Source organism: Nymphaea colorata, chromosome 11 (assembly GCF_008831285.2).
Source record: "Nymphaea colorata isolate Beijing-Zhang1983 chromosome 11, ASM883128v2, whole genome shotgun sequence".
Lineage (NCBI taxonomy): Eukaryota > Viridiplantae > Streptophyta > Magnoliopsida > Nymphaeales > Nymphaeaceae > Nymphaea > Nymphaea colorata.
This window is the reverse complement of record NC_045148.1, coordinates 19,475,525-19,500,656: the sequence shown is the minus strand read 5'-3', so window position 1 is coordinate 19,500,656 and position 25,132 is coordinate 19,475,525. Positions and strand designations below refer to the sequence as shown.

Sequence of the window (25,132 nt, the reverse complement as noted above, 5' to 3'; positions counted from 1 at the left end):
AAGAAAGAAAGAAAGAAGAAGAAACAGATTCCCCTGGCATCGCCCCTCCTGTTAAATTTAGTCATTTTCATCTTACGACTGCCTTTCCATATTCCTTTTTTCCCCAAGGTAATTGTGAATAAAAAATTAAGAAATGAGAAAATAGAAAAGAAATGTGTGTATATATAAACAAATATATGATAGTATGTGCACGTATAGACATAAGGTCCGAATATGCCCTCCTATATGTTCTTTATAATGTTCTTCTGGTGTTCAATTTCTTCTTTCTTTAATCCTCTTCCCTCTTTAATGTGCCAAGCGAGAAAAAATATCAACAGAGTTGTCCTGATCACTAGAATGACCCGGTTGCTTCAGAACTTGAAAATATCTCCTCCATGGATCGGTTTGTGAGTTATGTCTATACTCCAAACCCTCAAACTTAGTTGGCTTCACGACCAAGTGCCAAATTATTGAGTGAATAGGGAGCGTATTTGACGGAAACTTTTATCCTTTTTACCCATATATACCTCTTGAGTACACGCCTGCTTTCAGTGGTGCCTCAGATAAGACATTTTTACTATGCTTCAACTTACATATCAGTGTCTTCATTTCACAATATAAAAAGTTGACACCTTAAAATTCAAAACAAAAACTGACCACTTACCAACTCTCACCCAAGTGTCAAATTGTACTCGATTTAGTCAACAAAGCCTTCTCGACTTAGCCTGAATGCTCAGTCAACAAGCTCAAGACCCAGTTGTGTATCGGGTTAGGTGGTTCTGTCTGAGCCAGAATCATATCAAATTATCAAATTTTTCGAGGCAATTTTTGGTATCTTGCAGAGTGCCCCGAAAGACTGTTATTTTTGTTGGAATCATGGATCCCACAAACCTCAGGCTTTCTCTACTTTATGTCAAATGCCTTTGTGGTGATGACTCTGGCATGGACCTCTATCCAGATCTGATCGACATCTCTTTTCTTCTGGATCCTGGCCCGTCCTATCTGTCTTTGTTTGTTTGCAAGATGTCCACATGTTCTGACCAGTGCCATTATGAACAAGAGGCCACCTAAAAAGGACGGCCTGGACTTCACTTTGCTTCCTTTACTTAAATCTTGGCCGCCCAATTCATCTTCGTAAATTAAGTTCACAGCAGACCCACATGCAAAGTATAAGCGTTATTATGTCCTTCTCTTTTTCTCTCTCAATCTCTCCTTCTTTTTGTGTCGGCATTCCTTATTCTGCTGCTTAATACAAAGGAAAAGAGAAAAGGAAGACATTGATATTAGAACCAATGTTCTTTTGCAATCAAGGCTGCAGTGGTCACACTTGCACCTTCCCTCGTCCTGTTCTTTTGGATGGTCGCCTAAAACAGGCACGTCCACTACTCACAAAGGCTGCTAGTCTTGGAAGAAAAGCATCAATCGGTGACCCTTGGATCTTGTGATCCAACGACTACATTTTCAGGGGCCGAGCTAAGGTAGGACTCTATGAGCTCTGATTCACCTGTATAAAAACTTTAGAAAATGATATTTTGGCCATAGTCAAAATTTCACAACTTAATTTGACCCGGTTCATGAGAAATTTCTGGCTCTGCCTCTACATATTTCATCCAATATACTCACATGTGCATGGAGCCATTTAGATTGACAAGAGTAAAATTTCCTAAAGAGAGACTGGCATCGAATGAATCTCTTAAAACCTGTTTAGATGAATTAAAAACCATGTCATTGCCGTCGTCCGGATCAGTTTAAATGGGATTAGATTGAATGTATGACATGATATTTTCCTTGTTCAAGACAAGCCCACGTACATTGAGGCCTGGAATATGCCAAGATGCTGAATTATTTGTTGAATGTAAACAAAAATGTGACATGGCTTCCATTTGTTATTGGCGTATACAGTTGTCACATGAAATGGGCAGATTTTTCTTTTACATTTTAGTAAAGTTTTATATAAAAGCCATGATGTATGGAAAAATCCAAAAGATGTAGGAGATATGCATCTTCATATTCTTGTCAATATTTGTTTGTAGTTCCTCAATAGAAACGAGAAGATGAAGATGCATATCTGTAATGGAGTTTCCTTCTTTTAGGGAAGCCAGTGGAGCAGTTGTGCCATGGCATTTTGCTTTTATGTAGTTTAGTATTTGGAAGCACAGAAACAATCTATAATTGAAGGTGTATCTGCATTTAGCCGTCGTAATTGTTTTGGAAATCTATGAATAGAATAGCATTTTGTGAGAAATATCAAAACAATATAAACGAAGTTAGGTGAGCAAAGAATCCCAAAGGGTTAGCACAACTGGGTGACTGATCATCGGTTGATCAAACTTCTCTATAGCCTCTAATGATAGAACAACTTGCCGTGGATGAATTCATCAATGAGTTCAGGAGTTGAGCCTCCGGGCCTTCAATGATTTGCATTTTCTAGAAGGCGGTCATGGGGCCTTTGATAAAAAGAATATTATGTTGTACAAAGAAAAACATGTTCGTGTTGTATGAAAATTTGTTTGGTTATGTCTAGCATTTCATTGTTACCGTATTTAACCAGAACATTTGTAATGACACCATGTTTCTTAGAAGAACAAACATTGTATTTTTGGAACATGCATTAGATGGACGTATGTTCTAGAAGCACAATCTTCCCCTTATCAAACATTGGTAAATGGTTAACATACACTTAATCTCTTGCCACAAAAGTTGTGTTTGAAGAGATTCCAGAACAATTCGATTATTGGTCCTTTCAGAGAGAGAGAAAGAGAGAGAGAGGGGGTGGTGACAACACTACTTTTCAATACCATTTGCCAGGAATTGAACTAAGACGTGACTACAACATGCCACCCAATCCAACCGGTTGCACGACCTATATATATATATATATTATATATATATATATATATATATAGAGAGAGAGAGAGAGAGAGAGTGTGTGGCTAAAACTCAGCCACATTAGTCACAACAAAGACAGCCCTCAATTTAAATCAATACCGTCAGAATAGCACCCTCTAGAATCAAACTGAGAATGTGGTTAATACACGTCAGAGACCTCGACATAATTCTTTTCTTAACGTAAATGCACCTTTCAGTTATTTAGAAAACTCACATTTTTTTGTTAGTTAATATGAAATAGAGAATCGTAGCCCGGACCCAATTGGAAAGTGGTTAGGTTGAACTGCAGAAGGTGGTGGAGCCCATTCTTACCTGGCTCCAGTCCTTCTTATTTTCCAATCTAAGGCATATTGACTCAAATGTTTCATACATCTATCTTGTCTATAAAAGCTCCACATTTCTGGAGGAAACATGGGCATTTATTATTGAGGTTGAATCTGTATAAAGTTTCTAGATCTAACACAGCAGCAGAGTTGAGAGAGAGCTATGTTGCTATCATGAAAGTTAATGTAGAAGCCTAACAATAGACCATCTAACGCAATTAAGAGGTCATCCTTCACACAATACGCTGATGCTATGTCCAGGTGCAACCTTTGGTGCCCAATTCAGACATCGGAAAATGAGCTGCTACCATACCCCAAAAATAGAGAGAGAAATACTGAACTATACATGACATACGCCGGTATCTGGCTCTTTCTGTTTTGGTTAATTACATGTATATTATCATTAATTTCTATAAATCAATGGCGCATGGGACTGTGTGGGCAATTGCCCCCACAGTCATCGGATTAGCCATTTACTTATTTACGTATTGTAGACCCTCGGCCATCGATTTTTTGAGAGCTTTTGTTTTGTGTCTCAGCCAAAAATTTCTTTTTTTGTCATTCTGCCGTCAAAACCCTTTTATCAAGCTCGCTCATAATTAAACCCAGTGCTTAGCTTATTACACATCAACATAAGTTTGGTGTGACACTATACGATCAGGGGCGTACATAAGTGCCCCACAAAACTCGTATTTTAAAATCTTAAATTAATGGTCCAATTTAGGTAGATATAGAACAGTGGGGTCATTGCTTTTATTTATGGTCAATTGAAAATTTGTTAACTATATTCTTAATACCTTATAAAAAAGTTCTAATTTCACCCTCATATAAAATACAAAATACATCTAAAGTACACATTCATCAAAACTTAAAAGAGACAATATTTTAGGGCTAAGATAAGATGAATAAAATTTGGCATGTTGCTTTACAGGCTGGGCCACGAGCCCAACCCTCTAACTTACTCACACTCCCAATCAACTCTGGATGCATGCAGCTGGATTTGGCTACCAACAAATTTTCTGCCACGACATAGATCAATGGTCTTATCGTATACTCCGTTTCCAAGGGAAAAAAAATAATCGTGAAAAGAATATTCGATTTCCATCTGTGTCTACAAGAAAGTTTTAGAAGAAAGGGCGCGTGCATACTGTGGGCATGTATGATAATACTCATAGAAAACAAAACAAAGTATAATAACATTACAACTTAGCAATTTTGCAAGTAATTCTTATAATAAAATATGCATGCAATCATTTCTTTCCTTTCCCATTATTATTATTTGGTTAGTTCGACGTGATCTTGGAAAGCTGCTTCCATGATGGTCAGGCTCTCCTTCATTTGCTTTCGGGCCTTATAACTGCATATATAATCATGTTTAATGTCGTGGTTTTGAATATACCATCAGTTCAATCAGTTATGCTATACCTTTTGTAACATTATCTGATTAATTAAAGTGGCCGATGGTAGCATAGTGGGCGGTAATGTAGCCTGACTCCTTTAAGAACTCAGGTTCGTGGTCACTGTCACATCCCAATCGTTTTACATTTGAACTGTAAAAGATCCTAAAACATGATATGTAAAAACTTAAAAGGGGTCAGTAACCTCTCTTAGGTACGGTAGAATGAACTATTCACCCTTTAAAATAAAATAAAAAAAAACTACAAAGGTATGGTTGGTCTATAGAAATATAATAAATAATGAGATTTTGACTTAAATCGAATTAAGAAGGGGGCTGCACAAAGTTTGCAATATCCTTATTACATGGCAAGTAATGAGGAAACTAACTATTTCGCAATAAATGAAAAGCGGACTTCAAGGACGACGAGTTATGAACAGATGTTTGACTCATTATTCATGCCTTGGGAGCCAAAAGCTTCAAAGGGTAAAGAAAAGCGATAAAAAGTCGCTTCTCCGACTCTGCTTACTTTCTAAGTGCAGAATTCACATCAATGCTGAAATGCATTCAATTACTTCATAATAACTACACGGAAGAATATAGTTAGTACATTGCGCACCTATTCCACTATTAACATGTTCTTGATGGTCCACAAACATAATGCAGAACTTTTTACTCAGAACTAGGGTTTTAGGGGCCAAGAGGCTGATTTTACCGTTACAAGTTACAATAACTAGTCATGATATATTTGTGTGTGTGTGTGTTATTTCTTCGTCATCAAACAGTTAAGCGCTTGATTTGAATTTTTAGTAACAAAAAAAATCTACATTAATTGTTCATAAAAATAACTTGAATTTAAACATGTTTTCTAATAAATTAGTAACAACAGGGCATTTTAGCCTGTTTGGAGAGATTTCTTTTATTTTACCACCTTTTCTATTTTGTCCTTTTTTTGTAAGTGTACATCCATCAACCCGAGGGTTAATAGTTCAAGGAATAATACATTAGAACATTCTCATGGCAGCAATTAGAGATTCAAACCTCGGACATCTTGATTGTGAGCTATACCCCTTGAGTTGGTCATCTTCTAACTTAAAATATCTTATTGTTGTCGGCAAAAGAAAAAAAAAAAGTAAAAAAAGGCATGGTCTGGAGAGGGCCTAAAAAGCCTAAATCGAGCAGCTAAAATGCTAAACATGACCAGAAAGTGTTGGCCTTATATTTGGCTTGAATAACCTGATTTACAAATTTATGTTCATATTAATACTATTGAATATTAAAAAAGTGATTTTAATTACTTGAAAATACAAATTTAGAAAATTGGTGGTAAATGTTTTACGAATAATCTGCTGTACTTCTCGTGGCTCACTTCTGCAAGCTGAACTCCAGCCTTGGTTGAGCTAAAAAAGAACAAGCTCAGCTCGGTGTCTGGTTTAATACCGGCCCTAATAGAGTGTAGGACTTCATCAATGATAAGGAATCCGAATCTCACAAAAATTTCGTACATGAGAAGATAGTTTTCCAATACGGCTAAGACAAAAGATGTCATGCATTCTTTTAAGTAGGCCACATGGTAAAGATGTGCAAGACAATTAAAAAAGTTAAAATATTCGAGAAGATTCTTGATAAATTAAAGTCGGCATGCATTCTTCTAATCAGGCCACATGGTGAAGATGTGCGAGACCATTTAAAAAATTTACAATATTTAAGAAAATTCTTAGCGGTCTCCTAACGTGGCCTTCTTCTCTCACTTTTTTTTTTTTTAATTCAAACTCCTGATTTATTAAATGAGGCATGAAACAGATGTTTTTCGTGTACCACCACTACGTTAAACTTATAACTTTGTCATGGATAATTTCTCCTATGCATGCAATCACGTAAAAGCCACAGTTATGGTGGTCTGCCTCTTTTTCCCTGTGGAAATCGACTAGGGTAAGGAGGACCCTATTCAGCGGATCTAAGATTTGAAGTACCCTCATTTAAGACGAACTGCAACTTCAAATTCATAACTTCAGCAAGCGGCCGGCTTGGTATGATAACACTATGAATTTAGGATCTCCAAATTTTATGAATTTCTAACAAAGAGAGTGAAGAGAGTGAGAGGGAGGAAGAAGGCTACGACTTGAAAAAAATGTGAATAGGAAGTAAAGAATTACAAAATCATGGCAAACGACGTACTTTCAAACTTTATTAAAAGGTGATGCGGCCTCGAATCACGTGCATGGAAGGAATGGAATTCTACTGTTGTTACTACAAAAGTAAAAGGAGTTCATGTTCATGTTCATGTCTTGGACTCCCTTGAAATTCGCTCGGCAAAAGGTTTTCAGTCATTGTGGCCCCTTAACTCTTTTAAACATTCGAAAAAAGCAGCTGTACATTATTTAATCGGCCCACAACTGATTTCATATAAACAATATAATTGCTGGCCGTCCGATCTGTAAAGTTCATGGGTTCATTATTGCCATACCTTTATTGCCACCAAATGTTTCCTTGGAATGTGTGGAGGAGAGGAATTGAAAGGGCTATTTTTCTTTTTCTTCTTCTCCTTTCTGTCATTTCTTTTTTCGGTGAAACTGTGATTCATTACTACTGCCGTAAAGAAGAAGCCCGAAGGACCCTCCATTCTCTTTGAAATGTTCTAAATACATTGTCACTGTTGGTGTTGCTCTCTTTGTAAACTTTAAATGGTATCGAGTGCGACATTACACACAAAGTGCATTGTCGGCTCCCTAAAGATAAACGGAAGAAAGGAGGCTTCGGCCTTTATCCTAGCAGTACCTCAATGAGGCTGGTCTTTGGTAAGAAGAAGTATGCAATTAACAGTTTTTGTTCATTAATAGAGCTTATCCTTTTCTTTTTGAAGTAGCAGCAGCAAAGATGATATTAGAGCAAAAGAACCTAGCGCCGCTAGTTGAACCTGTTACACCTACGAAGTAACCACCGTTAATTTCAATGTGTATTAAGGACGTGAAAAGAACATTGCATCTGGATAAGAAATTGGATTGGATTCAGTATTAAGAAATGACATTGAATTGAAATTGTATTTGGATCCTGATTTGAATTTTATTTTAGACGAACATCCGATGAAATGATAGCTATTGATATACATGCCAGTTGTATATTTTTGTATACAATATATCCACACATTCCGAAAATCAACTCTTGACGTATAATAATGTGGATCAGTTTTCGAATCTGATGCAGTTGTGAATTTAAAAGTCAGATTCACATTGGATACAAATTTAACGTTCGAACTCAGATGTGGTATTAGAATATGGATTCAAATTTGATTATACAAACATCCGATAAATTGGACATAACAAAAGGTACGTCTAATTGGAATCCAATCCATTGTGACATTCAATGTCCACATTACCGTGACGTGTTCTTCCTCCTACAAGTGGATCTTATTCTAATAATTTTCTAGTGAAAAAGTTTTGCTTGAGGGCGCAATATGATGGCGCTGGTGAGGCGTATATATATATATATATATATAAGTCAATAGTACCCAACTCTTTCATGAGGTTGGTAAGAGAAAAACAAAGAAAAAAAAAATATAAACTAATATGAAATGATGAACATACCCACTTAACAACCTTCATGAGTGAATTAGGTGGCTCAAGAGAGCCACAATTATATGTTATATATATATGTATATACACGTACGTACACACATGACCTTTATTGGGTAGAACATCTCCAATGAAACTCCTATCTTGAATAATTGACATTCAGTTCAGCGACTATTCAACACAGTAGTTTTTGAATTTGATTCCTCACCAAACAATAAAATACAACCAAATTAAGGGGAGGACATTATTGGAAAGATCATTTTTTTAAGAGATTAACCTACCAATCCATCTTAAACCAAATTAATTATATAGTTTAATTCCATAGAGATCATATAATTAGAAGCCTTGTTGGTAATTATCGTTAATTATATTTGTACGACTTTAACAAAAATATCAATAGTTTTTGTTTGCATAACCAAGAAGGGATTCTTAAAATGGGCAGATGGATTGGATTTACAAGAGAGGACCTTTGTCTGATCCATATGGCCTCTCTAGCAAAATGAGTACGTTCATTGCTCAAAAGTGTATTTTTTTTTTTCAAAATTACATTTAAATGAAAAAAAATCATTTATTCTATATAAAAATTATTTCAGCTCGGTTAAAATTTTGAATCTATAATTCGGAAAAAAATTTTGGTTCCACCCCTGCCAACCAACGGATACTACCAATTTCAACAGTGCAGTTTCTTTGGAAAATGGACAGGCCTCTTAGACTCTTAGTTGAAGGAACCCTAGCTTTTGCACAAAAAAAAATTATAGAAACAGGCTCAACTTTTGATGAGCAAACAAACATATGGTCAGGCTGCTTCAATTTCTTTCATTTAAACACCTGTGTATTATGAGCAAAAGAGGTGGTTAACTAAAGTGAGTTTTTTTTGCTATACCACCAAAGCTTCAACGCATTTTTTGCAAAATTTTCATATTTCACTTGCCTAAATTTTATGTATTTAAAAATACTGTAATAATCTAATTCACTCATTGAGTTTTACAGTGGCTCCATTTTCTTTTGTTCCATAAAAACAGATTTAAGTGCTTCATAAAATTTTATTTGCACATTAGAGTCTGCCTATATATTTCATTTTTCATACAAATAGATTTGACAAAAGAACAAGCATCATCAGCTGCTAGGTCTTCTAATCATTCCAAAAAGTGGGGGAAAATGCATTTCTTGCTGAATTTTCTGCTGAAACTAAAGAGAAGTTATGAACAGAGTCGTCGGAGAAGAAAAACCTTATCGTCCGCCAGACAGTGAAGAACCCTGAAAACTAATGCTTCTTCATATCTGTCATAAAAAAAAGATCAAGGGGAGTAAATCTCGTGACATGAAGAGAATGTGGACATTCCAACCAATATGGCTAGACTACACTAAGAGAGTGATTGAACTTTGCCTAAGCCAGTTTAACCCAAAAGGGAAGTCAATGACATATTCAAAGAACATGATTTTAAGGTCTTAATTAAACAGAAATGATAAAGCCATTCTCGCTTGCTGTGCAGAAAAACATGCATGAACCAAATGACTCAGACTCATGTACAATGAACAACTTGTTAACTACCTATCTACAATAGGAACAAGATGTGTAAATTACTATAGTTTGTGCAATTCGATTGACGTACTGTTCCATTAAGATCCATTCGATTTTTTTTCGTTTTTCTTTTCCCGAGTGAATGCAACAATTGTTTCATTGTATCATAATTTACTTGGGTGAAGGACAGCAGTATGATTCCTTTCTTTGTGATTTTAGCAGAAAGGAGATGGATATTCAAGTCCACGCTTTCTGCAACTATATTGATTTTGTCTATTTAGGTTTTGAGCAGGACCCATCACAAAGATTTCTAGACAGAGGACACCGAACAATCGAAAAGGCCAAGTACTCCCAAGAATGTGCTTATTGTTTCTTACTGTTTTTGTTAAGGCATCAGAGTTCTGACACAGCAATAGCTTTGCCCATATGGCTTGAGGATTGGAACCTAGCGACTTTAAGCAGAAGGCGTTCAGCAATTCAGCTTCCGAAGTGCATCGTCTCCCTTGATCTGATGTGTGTCTCTTGCTTAATCCAGCCTGCCCATTGGAAGGGAAAATGTAAGATATCTGAACATGGAATAATTTTGAGATATCTGCTCGCACTTTCTACAGGGGATTGTGGTTGAAGATTAGGAAATGAATGATTAAGCAATTCTGTGTCACCCGTCTACAGCATTTTTTTTTTCTGATTTTGAATCTGATGGAAACTACATAAATGGTGACTAGTGTTTAGTGTCTGGATGCCTCCTTCAACAGTAAAAGGAGATCGATTCATAAAAGTATATGTTAAAATTAGCTGCTGTTAAAATTAGCTGCCTTGAACGTGGAACAAAGAAGTCGCATACTCCAAAGTCCAAACGAATATATTATCCAACATTAGGAATTCTTGTTTTGCACCGTTGTAATGAGACGTTGGACTTTCCTTTGTATATATTACGGTGTAATGTAAAGGGAAAATACAACTCGCCATTCCTGCCCGTCTCTCTCTTTGCTCACAGGAATTTCACATGGTATTAGAGCCATGAATTTAATGGCAGAACTTGCACCTATGGATATCAACAATGGCTGTTCGTCTAGTGATGATGCAGATCTCAACATCAATGGTGCCGATATCGAGATGTTGTCCGATCCCTTTTATATTCATCATTCTAATAATCTTAGAAATGCTTTGGTGTCTCAAAGTTTTAATGGAAAAAATTATAAAACATGGAGTAGAACCATGGTAATGGCTTTCTCGGCAAAAAATAAGATCGGCTTCATAGATGGTTCAGTTATAGAACCAAACAAGAGTGATCCTAACCATCGTGTGTGGGTTAGATGCAATAATCTTGTATTGTCTTGGATCTTGAATTTTGTTACTAAGGATATTTTAGCAAGCATCATATACTCAACTAATGCTAGAGAAGTCTGACAAGATTTGAAAGAACGCTTCACACAAAGTCATACTCCTCGGATTTTTCAAATCCAAAGTTCCATATGTTGTCTACAACAAGATACTATGTCCATTGCGTCATATTATACTAAACTAAAAGCTCTTTGAGACGAACTTCATTCATACTCTCTCGTCCCTATTTGTTCTTGTGGTGCCATGAAGGCATATTCAGATCAAATCCAAAGAGAGTGTGTTATGCAATTTCTTATGGGTCTAAATGACTCGTACAATTCCATTAAAGGGTAGATTCTACTTATTGACCCTCTCTCAAACATCAATAAAGTCTATGCTATGGTACTACAAGAAGAAAAGCAACGAGAAGCACGTTTTTCAAGTTCTGCAAATGAAGGAACCGCTGCCCTAACTGTCATAAAAATCAATCAAGAAAAGAGGTTCCAACAGGAGAATGGTGCTGGTTTCCAACGAAACAAAGGACAACAAACTATACCAGTCTGTAGTTTTTGCCAAGGCGTTGGACACAACAAAGAGAAATGCTTCAAGCTGATTGGATACCCACCAAGCCATCGTCTTTATGATCCCAGCTTTAAACAAAATATTGCAGCCAATGTCAGTCAAAATCAGACCAAACCAGATCTGAAACCCAGCTTTTTCAATGACGTATTTGGTCAAGACAGTGGAGGACATGATACTAGGAGCATTGCACCAGCCTTCACCATTGAACAATATCAGAGACTTCTATATTTGGTGCAGGATCAACCGGGCAACATCAATTTTGCAGGTAATATAGCTCACACAGGTAATAATGACTCAACTATTTTATATTCTCTTACTTAGATTATCGATTCGGGAGCTAGTCGACAAATATGTTATAATCCACATGCACTCCAAGAGTTAAAAATGTATAATGTACCTGTGACATTACCAAATGGGAGAACTCTCCTAGTTCATCAAATGTATAAGATATCTATGTCGTCTTTTGAAATGGACAACGTGTTATGCATACCATCATTTAAAGTCAATTTGCTCTTTGTTAGTAAACTTACTAGAAACTTAAAGTGTTATGTGAATTTTTTTTTCTGATCATTGTGTTATTCAGGACTTGACATCAAAGATGACGATTGGTCGGAGTGAGGTGAAAGGCGGTCTTTATGTTTTTTAACAAGGACCAACGTGTGCCCACACTTATTTTTCTCTTTCTTCACATGAACTTTGGTATAAGAGTTTAGGTCATATTTCATCTTCTCGTCTGAAATTAGTGAACAAAAATTTAGATTTGAGTCTTGTTTTGAAAAATGATCATATGTGTGATGTGTGCCATCGTACAAAACAGACACGACTTAAGTTCAATTTGAGTGATATTTTTACAACTCATCCTTTTGATTTGATCCATTGTGATATTTGGGGCTCTTACTACCAATCTACTATTTCTGGTGCCTACTATTTTCTTAGTATTGCAGATGATTTTTCCCGTACCACATGGATTTTCTTAACAAGACATAAGTTTGAAGGGCTCCACGTCATCAAAAATTTTTTCACCTTAATCAAAACCAAATTTAATTGTCAAATTAAATCTTTACAATCCGATGATGGGACTGACTTTTTCTCACTCAAAATGAAAGAATTTTTACAAAATCAAGGGACTACCCATCAACATAATTATGTTGCTACACCACAACAAAACGGTGTAGTAGAGCGGAAACATAGACACCTCCTCGAGGTTGCTAGGGCTCTTCGATTTGAATCAAACATTCCTAAATGGTTTTGGGAAGAATGCATTTTAACGGCTGCCTATTTGATAAATCGTATCCCCTCTTCAAAACTCGATGGAAAAATCGCTTTTGAAAGATTATTTAAGAAAAAGCCCAATATTAAACATTTGAAAATTTTTGGGTCGCTATGCTACGCCACTAACACCAGTCACAAAAAAAAATAAATTCGAGCATCGAGCGTCCAAATGCATATTTATTGGATATCCCAAGAGGCAAAAAGCATACAAGTTGTATGACATGGAAACTCACAAAGTCTTTTCTAGTCGAGATGTCGTGTTTTACAAACATATTTTTCCTTTCCAAAACAAAAAGAGTGACGAAAATAATATTGTTTTACCCATTCCTTACAACCAAGATGAAGTTAACTATAAAGAAGAAGTCAATAGAACGCTCTCTAGCACACCACTAGATCTAGATACAACCCACTTAGAGATCTAAAAACCTTTGAATCTTGATAGAGAATATCTAAAAGACCCTACTGTTCCCACCAATTCCAAACCGTCTTTTGATCTAGACCCAAATCTGACACCCAGATCCATTAGACAACAAAAAGACTTCATTATACCCTTTGATTCCAATGAGCTAAACTCTTCTCCTGATCCAAATTACCGCTCGGGTCAAAAAGCCCACAACTTGGTTGAAAGACTACTTTTGTACCCTACTCACCTCACCTTCAACCAATAGCTCTCTCATGTCAGGTCGCAAACAAAGAACAAGTTTTGCGTTGAACAAGTTTATCTCTTTTTAACGTTTTTCTAATAAACATTTTGCGTTTCTCATTGAGCCTCAAAAGTATGAAGAAGCTGTCCAGTACAAGGAATGACAAGATGCCATGGATTGCGAAATTTGTGCACTTCAAGAGAATAAAACTTGGACCATTACGACGCTTCCAAAAGGAGTAAAACCAATTGAGAGCAAATGGGTCTACAAAATCAAGTTGAGATCGGATGGATCTATTGAACGATATAAAGCTCGTTTGGTAGCAAAATGATTTTCTCAACAAGAGGGGCTGGACTACAATGAAACTTTTACACCAGTTGCAAAGATGGTAACGGTACGTGCCTTTCTCACTATTGCAGCTAACCAAGATTGGATCATGTGCCAAATGGATGTTAATAATGCATTCTTGCATGGAGACTTACTTGAAGAAGTATACATGCAAATGCCACAAGGATATACAAAACAGGAGGAGAATCAGATATGTAAATTACACAAATCTCTTTATGGATTGAAACAATCCCCAAGAAATTGGTTTTACAAGCTTTCAACTTCTCTTGAAGAATACGAGTTCACACAATCCAAAGCTGATCATACATTATTTACCTTTAGAAGTGATAAAATTTTTATTGCTATCTTAATATATGTTGATGATTTGTTAATTGCGGGTAACGCAGAAAAAGAAGTTGACAATTTCAAAACTTTCTTATGCAAAAAGTTTCACATGAAAGAATTGGGCAAACCCAAATATTTTCTAGGAATTGAAATTGCTCGCTCGGCCAAATGTATATATATTTCCCAACAAAAATATGCAACTGACATAATTCATGAAGCAGGTCTTTTGAGAGCAAAACCGGCTGATATTCCTATGGAACAAAAGCATAATTTAGAGATCGAACATGGAGAATTCATTAAGGATCCGACTCAATACCGTTGACTTGTTGGGAGGCTAATATATTTGAGCATTATTCGGCCAGATGTACAATATGTTGTCCATGTGTTAAGCCGATTCATGCAACAATCCATACTACCACATCTACAAGCAGCATTCCACGTCATTTGCTACCTCGAAAAGCATCCTAGTCAAGGCATTCTTATGAACAAAGAAAACAATATAAAATTAAGTGCTTTTTATGATTCAGATTTGGCCGCGTGTCACCAAACATGACTTCTGTCACCGGTTATTGTGTTTTTCTTGGAACAGTGCCTATATCTTGGAAGACAAAGAAACAAAACACAGTATCCAGATCATCCGCAGAAGCAGAATATAGATCCATGGAAAATGTAGTATGTGAGATTACATGGTTGAGATATCTATTACATGACATGGGTTTTAGTCAAATATCGCCAGTAACAGTATACTGCAATAATCAAGCTTCATTACATATTGCTGTGAATCCAGTGTTTCATGAACAGACAAAACACATTGAACTTGACTGTCATGTTGTACAAGAGAAATTGCTTCAAGGGATAATATGAACGTGCTATATTCGAAACAATGATCAAATAGCCGATTTATTTACTAAGGCACTTGGAAAAGAAGGTTTCAATCATCTTGTAAGCAAACTTGGTGTCACAAATCTTTATACACCAGTTTGAGGGGGAGTGTTAAAATTAGCTGCCTTGAACTTGGAACAAAGAAGTCGCATACACCAAACCACTATATTATCCAACGTTCAAGACTTGCCAAATATTTTCCAACGTTCCTCTCATATTCTCCTTCCTTAGTTAGCGCACTCACTCATTAGGAATTTTTTTTTTTTGCACCATTGTAATGAGACGTTGGACTTTCCTTTATATATATTACCGTGTAAAGTAAAGGGAAAATACAACTCGCCAGTCGCCATTCCTGCCCGTCTCTCTCTTTTCTCACGTTTTCTATGAAGGAATTCCACAGTATACATGACATCAAATCCATGTAATTTAGGTTGCAGAACATGTAGAAACTTGGTATGTGATCTCTCCTATAAAATTATTAAAAAAGTATAAGAAATTCGAGGCTTTGTTAAAAGAAGTGTGAGGAAAACAAAACTGCAGCCATATCCTAATATTGTGTTTTAAGCAGAGATTTTCATGTCGTTGAACAATCTTCTTGGATGCGTTAGCTGATAAAATGAACGTCCTTTTTCTTGAATTAGTCCAAAAGGAGAAACCCTGTTAAGAGGAGCAATAGTACTGTTGCCCTATATATATATATATATATATGAATCTAATGTTAAGGTTCATTAAGCTTCAGATTCTAATGCATTAGATATTGCAAGATCATATTTCCTATTGGGACCTGCTGATTGTACTTCCCTTGGACCTGCAGTTGGTATCCAATATTTTCTCAATGTGGATCTATAAATATGAAGATCACGGTCCACATTATAGTTATGAGTCTGGTCCGATAGTGGATCAATCACGGTCCAGATTATATATAGTTACGATTTAGTTTTCTCCTAGAATGGTCTTTCCTCACTTCAGGAAAAGTGGATCTCTTCCTGCGTGAAAATGCTAGACGAGGACGTGAACTTACGCTAACTAGCGATGTTCATTCATGGAGCAACTCCTATACTGAAAGTGTTGTCTGCAATTGATCATCAAGATCTGCCTAAACCAACCCCCTCTTTGCACCGAAAGATGCTCAATCCTTCCATTCATTAATATAAAGAGAGCAAGAGTCGCCCGAATTGTCATGTTTGAGATTGTCAGGATCGCATTTACTTGGTCGTCTGAAAATCTTTTAGTTCTCAGCTGATTTCTAGTTTAAGAAATGGTTGCAGTGCGGTGAAATATAGATCCCACCATGGATGCCCGGACTTTGAATGACAAAAGTAAACTGCATTTTCTAAAACTTCACGTCACCCAACATATTTTATGGATTGCTTGGTCTTCTCCCGCTTAACTCGCTGCTTGAGAAGTCCCCTTAAACATTACGGGGAACATAGATTCGACAAAAGAAGGAAGTCAAGAAGCTTATTTGCGATCATGAGTTCATTGTTTTGGACTGCAGCTCTTAGGATAATCTGGTATGAGTCTTCTTAAATCTACCTTACCAATTAAAACAAAAAGGAATTGCATAGAGAAACGAGGAAATGTGGAAACTTAATTAGCCCGGTATCAAGAATGTCAAATTATGAAGTCGACGGCCTGTATGTGATGAGAAACTCGCAGGCAGATTGGCATGTTCAGTTATCTACCCGGAATAACAAAACTCATGTTTCAAGCACGGAATCAACTGGACTGGTTGGAGCAGAAAGCTGTATCCCGAAGCTATCCGTTTAAACTTTTAAAGGTCGCTCAAAATTTTTGCCTGCAGTAGAAGCTAAACATAAGATACACTGATCGAGCAGGGTGGCTAGTTTCATGTCCAAGAAGATATTCTAAACCTAATTCTCTCTGCTGATGCATCCACATGGCCAACTTAAGCTTGTAAATGAACTTCTTAAATGGAAATAAACTACATATTTCACCACAAAAATCCTAAATCCTTGGTCAAGATTTTATCATTTACGAACTCTATTTTTGAAAACTATTTCCTTCTTTCTCAGCAAAAAAAGCGAGCTATATGGATGGTCCAGTTATATATATACATATATATATTAGTCTCTTAGTATTTTCATAATTTGCTTTTTATCCTTTCAAAAGTGACTATGTTTTACTTTAATGAAGGTATTATTCATTATACACCCCTGTGTCCTTTGGAGAAGAAAAGCAAAACTTGGTCGCTTCTAAATGAAGTGTTCATTCCCATTCTTTCCTTCTCTAAATTAAAAGCGACCAATATCCTCCGCACAAGTGGAACTTTAAAAAGATATTGACATAAAAAACGTGACCCAATCCAAAACGTTATCTTGCCTTTGACGCATCATACTTATCTAAAACACTGTGTGAGATATGATATGAGCATCTGTATCATAACCAAGATGTGATGTGACCACCAATCTTTTCTACGCTTCGTAATTCTTTGGCGAAAATGTTATGTTGCTTTGCATCACAAAAGTTAGGAAAGATATTGCTTTGCATCACAAAAGTTGGGAGCTTTGAACAAAAGTTCGGCTTCAAAGCATGCGGCCATCACCAAATGTCAAGTCAATGGTGGAGCTACAAATTCAAGCCCAGGTGAGCACAAATATGTAAATTAATAATTCTAGAGGGCCACTCACATATATATATATATATATATATATATATATTCATTTGTGCATAAATTTTTTACAAGTTAAAGAGAGAGAGGGAGCTTTGAAGTTGAATTCGACTTTTAAACTGAATCTGAAACCAATTACAATAGGTTAAAAACAAGCTTTCAGAATGGATTGGTATTAAATATAGGATATTTGTTTAAACTAAATCCAAAACCGGATTCAAATGTGAATTCGATTGGATATTTGTTGAAGTCTGAATTTGAATTTAATTTGGTTTCTTAATTGGATGTTTTTTTTTTCTTATTCTTTTAAGCAGTTTGGTTGGAGATGTGATCCGAATAGCATCCCTAATTAAAAGATTCGCTTGCCTGTGACACAAACATGCATGCAAGGCAATACCATTTCATTAAAAATTAAAAAAAAATCTTTTTGAATTTAGAAAATCGATTATTCAATGGGTCATGTCTACTCGACACTGGAGCCAATTTCAGATCCGGTAAACGGGTATGGTAACTAAAAAATGGGTTGGATTAATGCCAATTAGATCCGGGTTCTGTGTTCAGTTTGAGGGTCTGATCTGACGCTCCTGGGACCTGGATATGATTCACAAAAACCATGAGCCTCAGGCCCTCAACCTAAATTCAGATCTTTTTAATAATAAAATCAGGATTCAACCCGAAAGTATTGACCATCCTCTCAAATCGGTGCCACATAAAATCCGCTACTTAAATTCAGCAGCAACTAAACAGGGGACCTTAAATCCGTGGATTTGATATCACAGGAAGAAATTGACTGTCAGGATAAGCATTTTCTCGCATGTGCTCCGTCCCCTTTTGTTTTTGTCTCTTCTCAACCGAAAGAAAAGTCGCTAAAATCTCCTCCTCACGCCATTTGATCGAAAAAACAGCGAAACTTGTCCCGTGGTGTTCCTTTCCCTTCGCATGTGCTAATAAGACCTACCGGGTGCACCGTCTTGTTGCGGGGCCCTACGGATCAGCCTGAAGCTCAACCTTGATCCTGTTGTTAGAGAACTCAATTGTGTGTTAAGCCATGAAGAGGGGAAGAGAGCATCGTGAATGGTAGTAAAAAGATAAACGGAGAGAAGAGAAGAGAGACGAACCTCAAGAAACTTTTTTTACTGTGATCAGCGGCGGAACTAGAATTTTTTTCAGAGGCAGGCCAAACCATCTGCAGGTCGAGCTAAGAGGAGCGACGGTAGGGTCAAGAGGAAGAACGGGTCAGACCAAACTAAAAAAATTTGAATTTTTACATATAATTTTTTTTTTCCTAACCTCACCCGGGCCATGGCTCGGGCAGCCCCTCCCCCCTGGCTGTGATGGTTTGCGTGAATGGTGGTAAAAAGAGACTTTGGATACAAAAATATGCTACTATCACGTAAAACATTGTTCATGCATGCATAGAGAAAAAAATGACATGTACTTTAGAAAGTGATAAGCCTTTCTTTTGCTTTCAAAATCTCTTTAGTTTCGAAGGGATTAGATTTACATTAAAACATCCTTTTTATTCCTTTATTTTTTTTCCCTTTCTTTGTAACCAAACAAGTTTTTTACTCTCATACATTTCCCTTCTTCTTAATTAATTAACTAAACAAAGGATTGATTGTTCTTTCATTCTCTTTCCCTCTATCCAATTGAAGTGTTAACATTCAAATGAAAAAATCCATCCACATAATCAAAATGGTGTCTGTCGTGGCGCCGGACATAACTTCAAAATTTGAAGTCAAACCCATATTTATAATGGGAAAACAATGCTTAACATGCATAATCCAAATCGAAAACAGTTCCTCTAATCAATACACAATACTATTTCAAGTAGGAAAAAGACACTCGGACCTTATCAAATACAAGCCATCAACACCATATGCTAATAAATGAAAAGGACATGTTACCGAGAATGTGGAAAGGATCAAATCATGTTCCCGAAAATATCATATTGGAATAGACAGTTGGATTCAGGAAACCGATGTCAAACCGGCAGGAATTTGAAAGCAGGGAAGCCAATTTTAGTAAGGCAACTATGGGACTCAATCGTGCCAATCTCCATCATGTGTAGGATCCAAGTAATCTAGCTTAGCCAACCTAGCATAGGCTTACTGGGTCCGGCTAACGACCCAACTGGGTTAGAACGTGTGGACCAACTATAAAGTGAGCCTAGTTGTGCTCAATCTGAAAGTGCTATATAAGGCTTAGTGATCTAGATTGTGGGTCAATATTGCTTCCTACTTAGCACCACTCAGTAATAATTTGGCATGCATATTAAGGGGTGAACACAAGCCGAATTGAGTACGAGTTCAGTCTGCTCGTGCTTCGCTTGACTAATGAAACCTCAAGCTTGACTTGGCTCGAGCTCGACTAGATTAAGGCTCGACAAACTTGTAAACTCGTTTGAATATATCAACTTGGTTAAGGCTCGACAAACTAGATTAAGGCTCCAGCTTGACTCTGCAGTTACGTGTTGAGTTCAAACTCAACTCGATTATTTGAATAAGTCGGCTCATGAACTCCAGTTTGACTCGTTAAGCAAATGACTCGACTCGAACTCATTTACGAGCGAGGCTTTAACGGTTCAAGTTTGAGTAGCATGACCCATTGTTCACCCCTAATATTAGGCACTATGGCTTCCATACAAGAGCATTGTCAACTACCAGCTACTAAGATGGTTCTGGTCAACACACTTCGTGACGCGGTGACAGACAGTGAGTCTGAGTGTACGCAGACAGACCGCATACACAAGGTCTATCATTCTAGCCATGAAAACATGGGCTCACTGTTTCGCCGGCCAGCTCCCGCAGGCCGCCAGCCCGCCAGGGCCAAATTAGATGCAGAAGATGATCTAACATCTCCACCATCCATTGGTTTTTCATCTAAGCATCCCTGGTGGTGGGTGTCTGGGTGTGAATGCGAGGAGGAAAGCTACAAATAATATCTTTCCCATGATTGTGGCCACTGTGATCAACATCAGACCCCTATCAGATTGTATGCATCCTTAGCCGAACGATATGAAGCTGATTTTTTTAAATGTTAAAGTGCTTAGTTGAACTACCCATTTTGGCTGATTCATACGAAAAGATGTTGCCTTGTTTTTCACATTGTTGAGCAAGACAATATGGCTCTTTCTCATGTTGACATCGGATTTGGCACATTATATGTTTATGTATAATTTGCCACCAAGTTAAGCAACAACTATGTTTAGAAATTAGGGTTTCACAGTTTCTTTGGGCACCTAGTGTGCAATGAAAACGAACACCAAAGAATTATTTTTTTTTTTCCTGCCAAATGTCCTCACAATGTGAAAAATGTTTTCCAAAGTTAAAGTGAGCCCAGTTTTGGCCTGGAAAATTCTTCTCATGATTAAGATTTTCCTAATTCCTGATGAACTTTAAGATGGACTTGAACTGGTTCCTCTTGAGTTTACGCTCCGGTTACGAATATCTGGATACAGACCCGTGAGTCCAGATCCACTACGTACCACCTAAATGCAGGTCCACCAGGTCCAAATATTGGTACTTGGGGATCGTTTGGTAAAAGAACTATAAAATTAACTTTTTGACTTGGTCAAGCTGACGGCCTCCAGCACTTTCCGCATGTTTAGACTCTCCCGATCCATCTTGCTTTTAGGTTTAGACGGACCAAGTATTTAACTAGGGATGTCAACGGATTGAATTTGGATCGAATATGTTCTTAATCATACAGATATTCACATATTTGAATTCGAATTCGAATTCAAATTTGAATAAAGAAAAACCGTATCTGAATTCAAATATGATCCAAATCTAATTTTTATATTTATATCCGAATCCGAATATAAATTGTGCTTGATCAAGCTAATCAAATGTTCACATTTAGATCAATATGGATTCATCTGTGGTTGCAAAAGCACGGGCAAAAGCTTACCGGAAAGCGCAAAAGCATCTTACCGGGCCTACCAGAAAGGGATCGAGGACTAGAACCAACGTCGCCCAACGTTCCCCGTTAAGACAGCCAAGTTCTTGTTGCGTGATGCATTAATCTTTGGAACCTTGCAGTTTGCATTGGCAAAGAGACAAACCCTCGTTGGGTGAAAGCCCACAGCTGCGCCCATCTTGCCGTGTCTATCACGTTTATAACTTCCGCTCCAAATGCATGCTCCTCACACAATTGAACTTCTTTATTTATATATTTCGTATGGTACAGAGAAAGGAAAGAGGATGATTCATTGATTTATGACAGCTACGTGCATATATATCCTTATATTTGGACCTCTTAATATTATTAATCTGTTGGTTTGAGCATAAAAGAAAGATCACCAGAGTCAGGTGGCCAAGGAAGATAGAGTTGGTGGCGCAAAGCAGAGGTTGAAGGGACATTTGGTTTCCACTTTTCATCTGGGGTTCTTCTTTTTCTCTCCCTTCTTTTCTTCTTCTAGCGTTCAATCATGGCGGAAGTCCCAAGGCAGGTAGAGTAATAATTGTGCTTGCACTTCTTGTTGGTCTGTTGAAGTCCTTTTTTCTCGACTATGCTTATGGAAATCAACTCAAAGCATGTGCTCACTAGTTTTTCTTGCTCTTTTTCAACCTAAAGCTGTTTTGAACTTGAATTGGATTTCTCCTTTGATTTGATGTTTGGCAATGGGGTTCTAGATACTGGGTAGCCATTAATTTTGATTTAGAGTTTCCTGTTGCCCGACTCTCTTGCAGCAGAAATGGAAATTCCCTTTTGGGGATTTCTGTGGTTGTCTTCCTCCGTGCCTTGCTGCTGTTCGGAAGCCATCACTTCCTCTGTTTTTCTCGTTGTTCTGAAAAACTAGGGAGACCCACAAATCTCAAATAACTCAGGCACGGCTTCTTCCATCGTTCCTAACGACTCTCTCTCTTTTCCTTTGTGTCAGTTACAGAGTGGTGGGAAGGAGTCGCCGGTAGGTGACCCATGCAATTTCAGGCGGGTGGAACCGCCGATCGTGAAGAGGTCAACTTCCGACGGGTCCATCTCCCTCGACGTGGACGACGCATGCGATCCTCCACTGCCATCAAATCGCAGAATCCAGGTCAGTTTTCAATCTCATTTCTGCAATATCTACACATATCTTCATCGTCGTCAATCACAGCGGGTTACCACGAACCGATAGGAGTCGGCGTCGCCTATGCCGGATATCGCCTCAGACTCGGTTGATGAATTCTTGTTCTTGGATGGCTGGGTGGGAATAAGAACGGCCGAGTCCTTGAGCTCCTGTCTCCTCATGTCGTTTCCGTGTTCGTGCTCCCAACTTCCCAACGCCAAGCGGTTTCTGCAACTGCTTGACGGTTGGTGTCTGCCGTGTGAACTCCGCCTTCAACCTACTCGAAATCATATTTTTTGGTGCACAAGCTAAACTCTGTATAAAAAGAAAAAAAAAAAAAGGAAAGAATGAAATGAAATATATTAAATGTTCATGTAGCGTGCTTTTGAATCGGCCTTGTGTTACAGATGCAGACAAGTCTCTCTCACAAGGGATGGTTTCCCGGTGGAAGGAAGGGCCAACAGCAGGATGAGGATGATGGGTGGTCCAAATCCCACAAAGGTAAACCCATTCGCCCTTCTGTAAACAGAAGGGGCTGTCTTGTCTATTTCTTATGCTTGATTGATGTTGCGATCCATCTCTTTTTTAATCTTTTTAAAGTTAAAAAGTTCAAGTTAAATGAAGAGGTTTAGTGTAGTTGGTTGGACCAATAACTGCTAGAAGGCCCGTCTTTTATCATTGTTTTTTTTTTTAAACTAAGTTTTTATATAAAATAAAATCAACTTCAAGGAACTTAGGGTACTTAGTCGATGGTAAAAGGCTAGTTCTTGGTTCAATTCAGATAGGGTTGAATCGGTTGATCTTACGCAATTTAATTCCCTCTTAAACCTTGAGGGCATGGAGGATTGTTGTGGGAAGGAAGGACGGTGTGGATACCCCAAAGAGGCCAAAACTTGTCTTTCTTGCCTCTGCCTCAATGGTATAAGACTATTTCGGAATTTATGTGGAGAGTGGTATGTTTGTCAATTAAAGAGTTGTGTATCTACTGTTTGCAATTCAAATGAATAACACTCATGAGGATTAACTGATGATCAAACTTTCACCAGTCCGGTAGTCTGACCAGCCATGCTACAGAAGCTCAAGTAGCTACCCACTATGTAATTTTTTTAAATAAAAACAAAAAAAATTTGTTTTTATCAATATTAGGTCTGAAGTTTGATTTGGTGGGTCTTCTAAACACTACCAAAATGACAAACATTATACGAGGCAACTGATATAACATGTTTTTTATTTTCTTTTCCAAAAAAAAAAAAAAAATGAAGCAGAGTCTGCATTGAACGAGAAATGCCCATCAGTGGTTGTCCCCCTAGGCGTGAAGGAGGGATCTTGTCAACAATCCGTAATGGGAGAGCGCAGGGTGAAGAGGTCCAGACTCCCATGGCTCGATTCCAGGAAGGTCTTCATGATCTTCGCTTCCTTGTAAGTATTCACTCGAATCCTTATCCAAACCTGAAATCCAAATCTCACAAAGGTCCAAAACAGATCCCATAAACCCATTCTCCCAACATCGGATCCTGGCCCATCTGCATCATCGACCCGACTAATATCGAAAAAAAAAAAAAATTGCAGGTCTAGCGTGGGAACCATAATGCTGATATATTTCACTCTCTCGATCAACGGCCATCAAGCACAGGACTGACGATAAGATGACTTCTCCACCGTTGGATCTCTTCTTTCCTGTTTTTGAAGGGCTGCTGGCACTGAAAAGGATAAGACGTTGAAAGGGGAAAATCCTGATTCTCTCTTTGCCTTGGACTTTTTTTCCTTTTCTTCTTCAGCACTTTGCCTTTGCGGCAAGCATAACTGTGAAGGAATATGGTGGGCGGTCTCCTCTAAGTGGAAGGAAGAAAAGAGAGGAAAGAGTGAGGCCGTGAAAAGAGAGATCGGAATATATAGTTTTCTGAATACGTTTTTAGCTAGGCAGAAGTCCGTATATACAACTTGATGACATGTACAGTACAGGTACTTCTTTTTAATATACACAAGAATAGATAATGTGAGGTTGATTGTGTTGTTACTTTCCAGAATTAAAATTTTGAAATCTGATAAACAGTAAGGGTGCATTTGTTTCACTGCAGATTTGGGGTCTTCAAGATTTCAGATCATCCAACTTTAAATTCATGGTTTTTAATATGTAATGTGGATCCACTTTATAGAGATCCATGGTTTGTTTAATTTTAGGAAGCACATTTTGAATGCTGCCACAGATCTCAAATCTAAAGCTATTAAGTAAAAAATACACAAATATGCAGCTTTCTAATTCCAAAGTAGCAAAATGGTAGAAAATCCAGTCACCTTGGAGAGCTGCTCAGTAGGTTTAACATCTAATCTCTGTTATTTTGGCATTAAAAATAGCGCGGTTGTTCCATCAATCAGATTTCCTCCATATGC

At 37.5% G+C, this 25,132-nt stretch overlaps 1 protein-coding gene across 3 annotated transcripts; it reads left to right on the top strand.

Annotated features, from left to right (window-relative positions):
* Window positions 1-21,866: 21,866 nt before the first annotated feature.
* On the top strand, window positions 21,867-24,738 carry LOC116263917 (uncharacterized). 3 transcript variants are annotated; one of them, XM_031643742.2, is made up of 5 exons: window positions 21,867-22,141; window positions 22,580-22,729; window positions 23,149-23,242; window positions 24,004-24,160; window positions 24,311-24,738. In XM_031643742.2, exons 1-5 carry the CDS (start codon window positions 22,121-22,123, stop codon window positions 24,378-24,380), a joined length of 492 nt encoding a protein of 163 aa, XP_031499602.1. In that variant the 5' UTR covers window positions 21,867-22,120; the 3' UTR covers window positions 24,381-24,738. The 3 variants fall into 3 exon arrangements, with proteins under 3 accessions (XP_031499602.1, XP_031499600.1, XP_031499601.1); XM_031643740.2 differs by having other exon boundaries at window positions 21,873-22,141; window positions 22,574-22,729; XM_031643741.2 differs by having other exon boundaries at window positions 21,882-22,141; window positions 22,574-22,729; window positions 24,007-24,160.
* The last annotated feature ends 394 nt before the right edge of the window (window positions 24,739-25,132 follow it).

Excerpts from the sequence above, each read along its gene's own strand:
- LOC116263917 (XM_031643740.2), top strand. The coding sequence starts at position 22,121 with ATGGCGGAAGTCCCAAGGCAG. Across the intron at positions 23,243-24,003 it reads GTGGTCCAAATCCCACAAAG|CAGAGTCTGCATTGAACGAG; the intron begins GTAAACCCATTC and ends AAAAAAATGAAG. Across the intron at positions 24,161-24,310 it reads TTCATGATCTTCGCTTCCTT|GTCTAGCGTGGGAACCATAA; the intron begins GTAAGTATTCAC and ends AAAAAATTGCAG.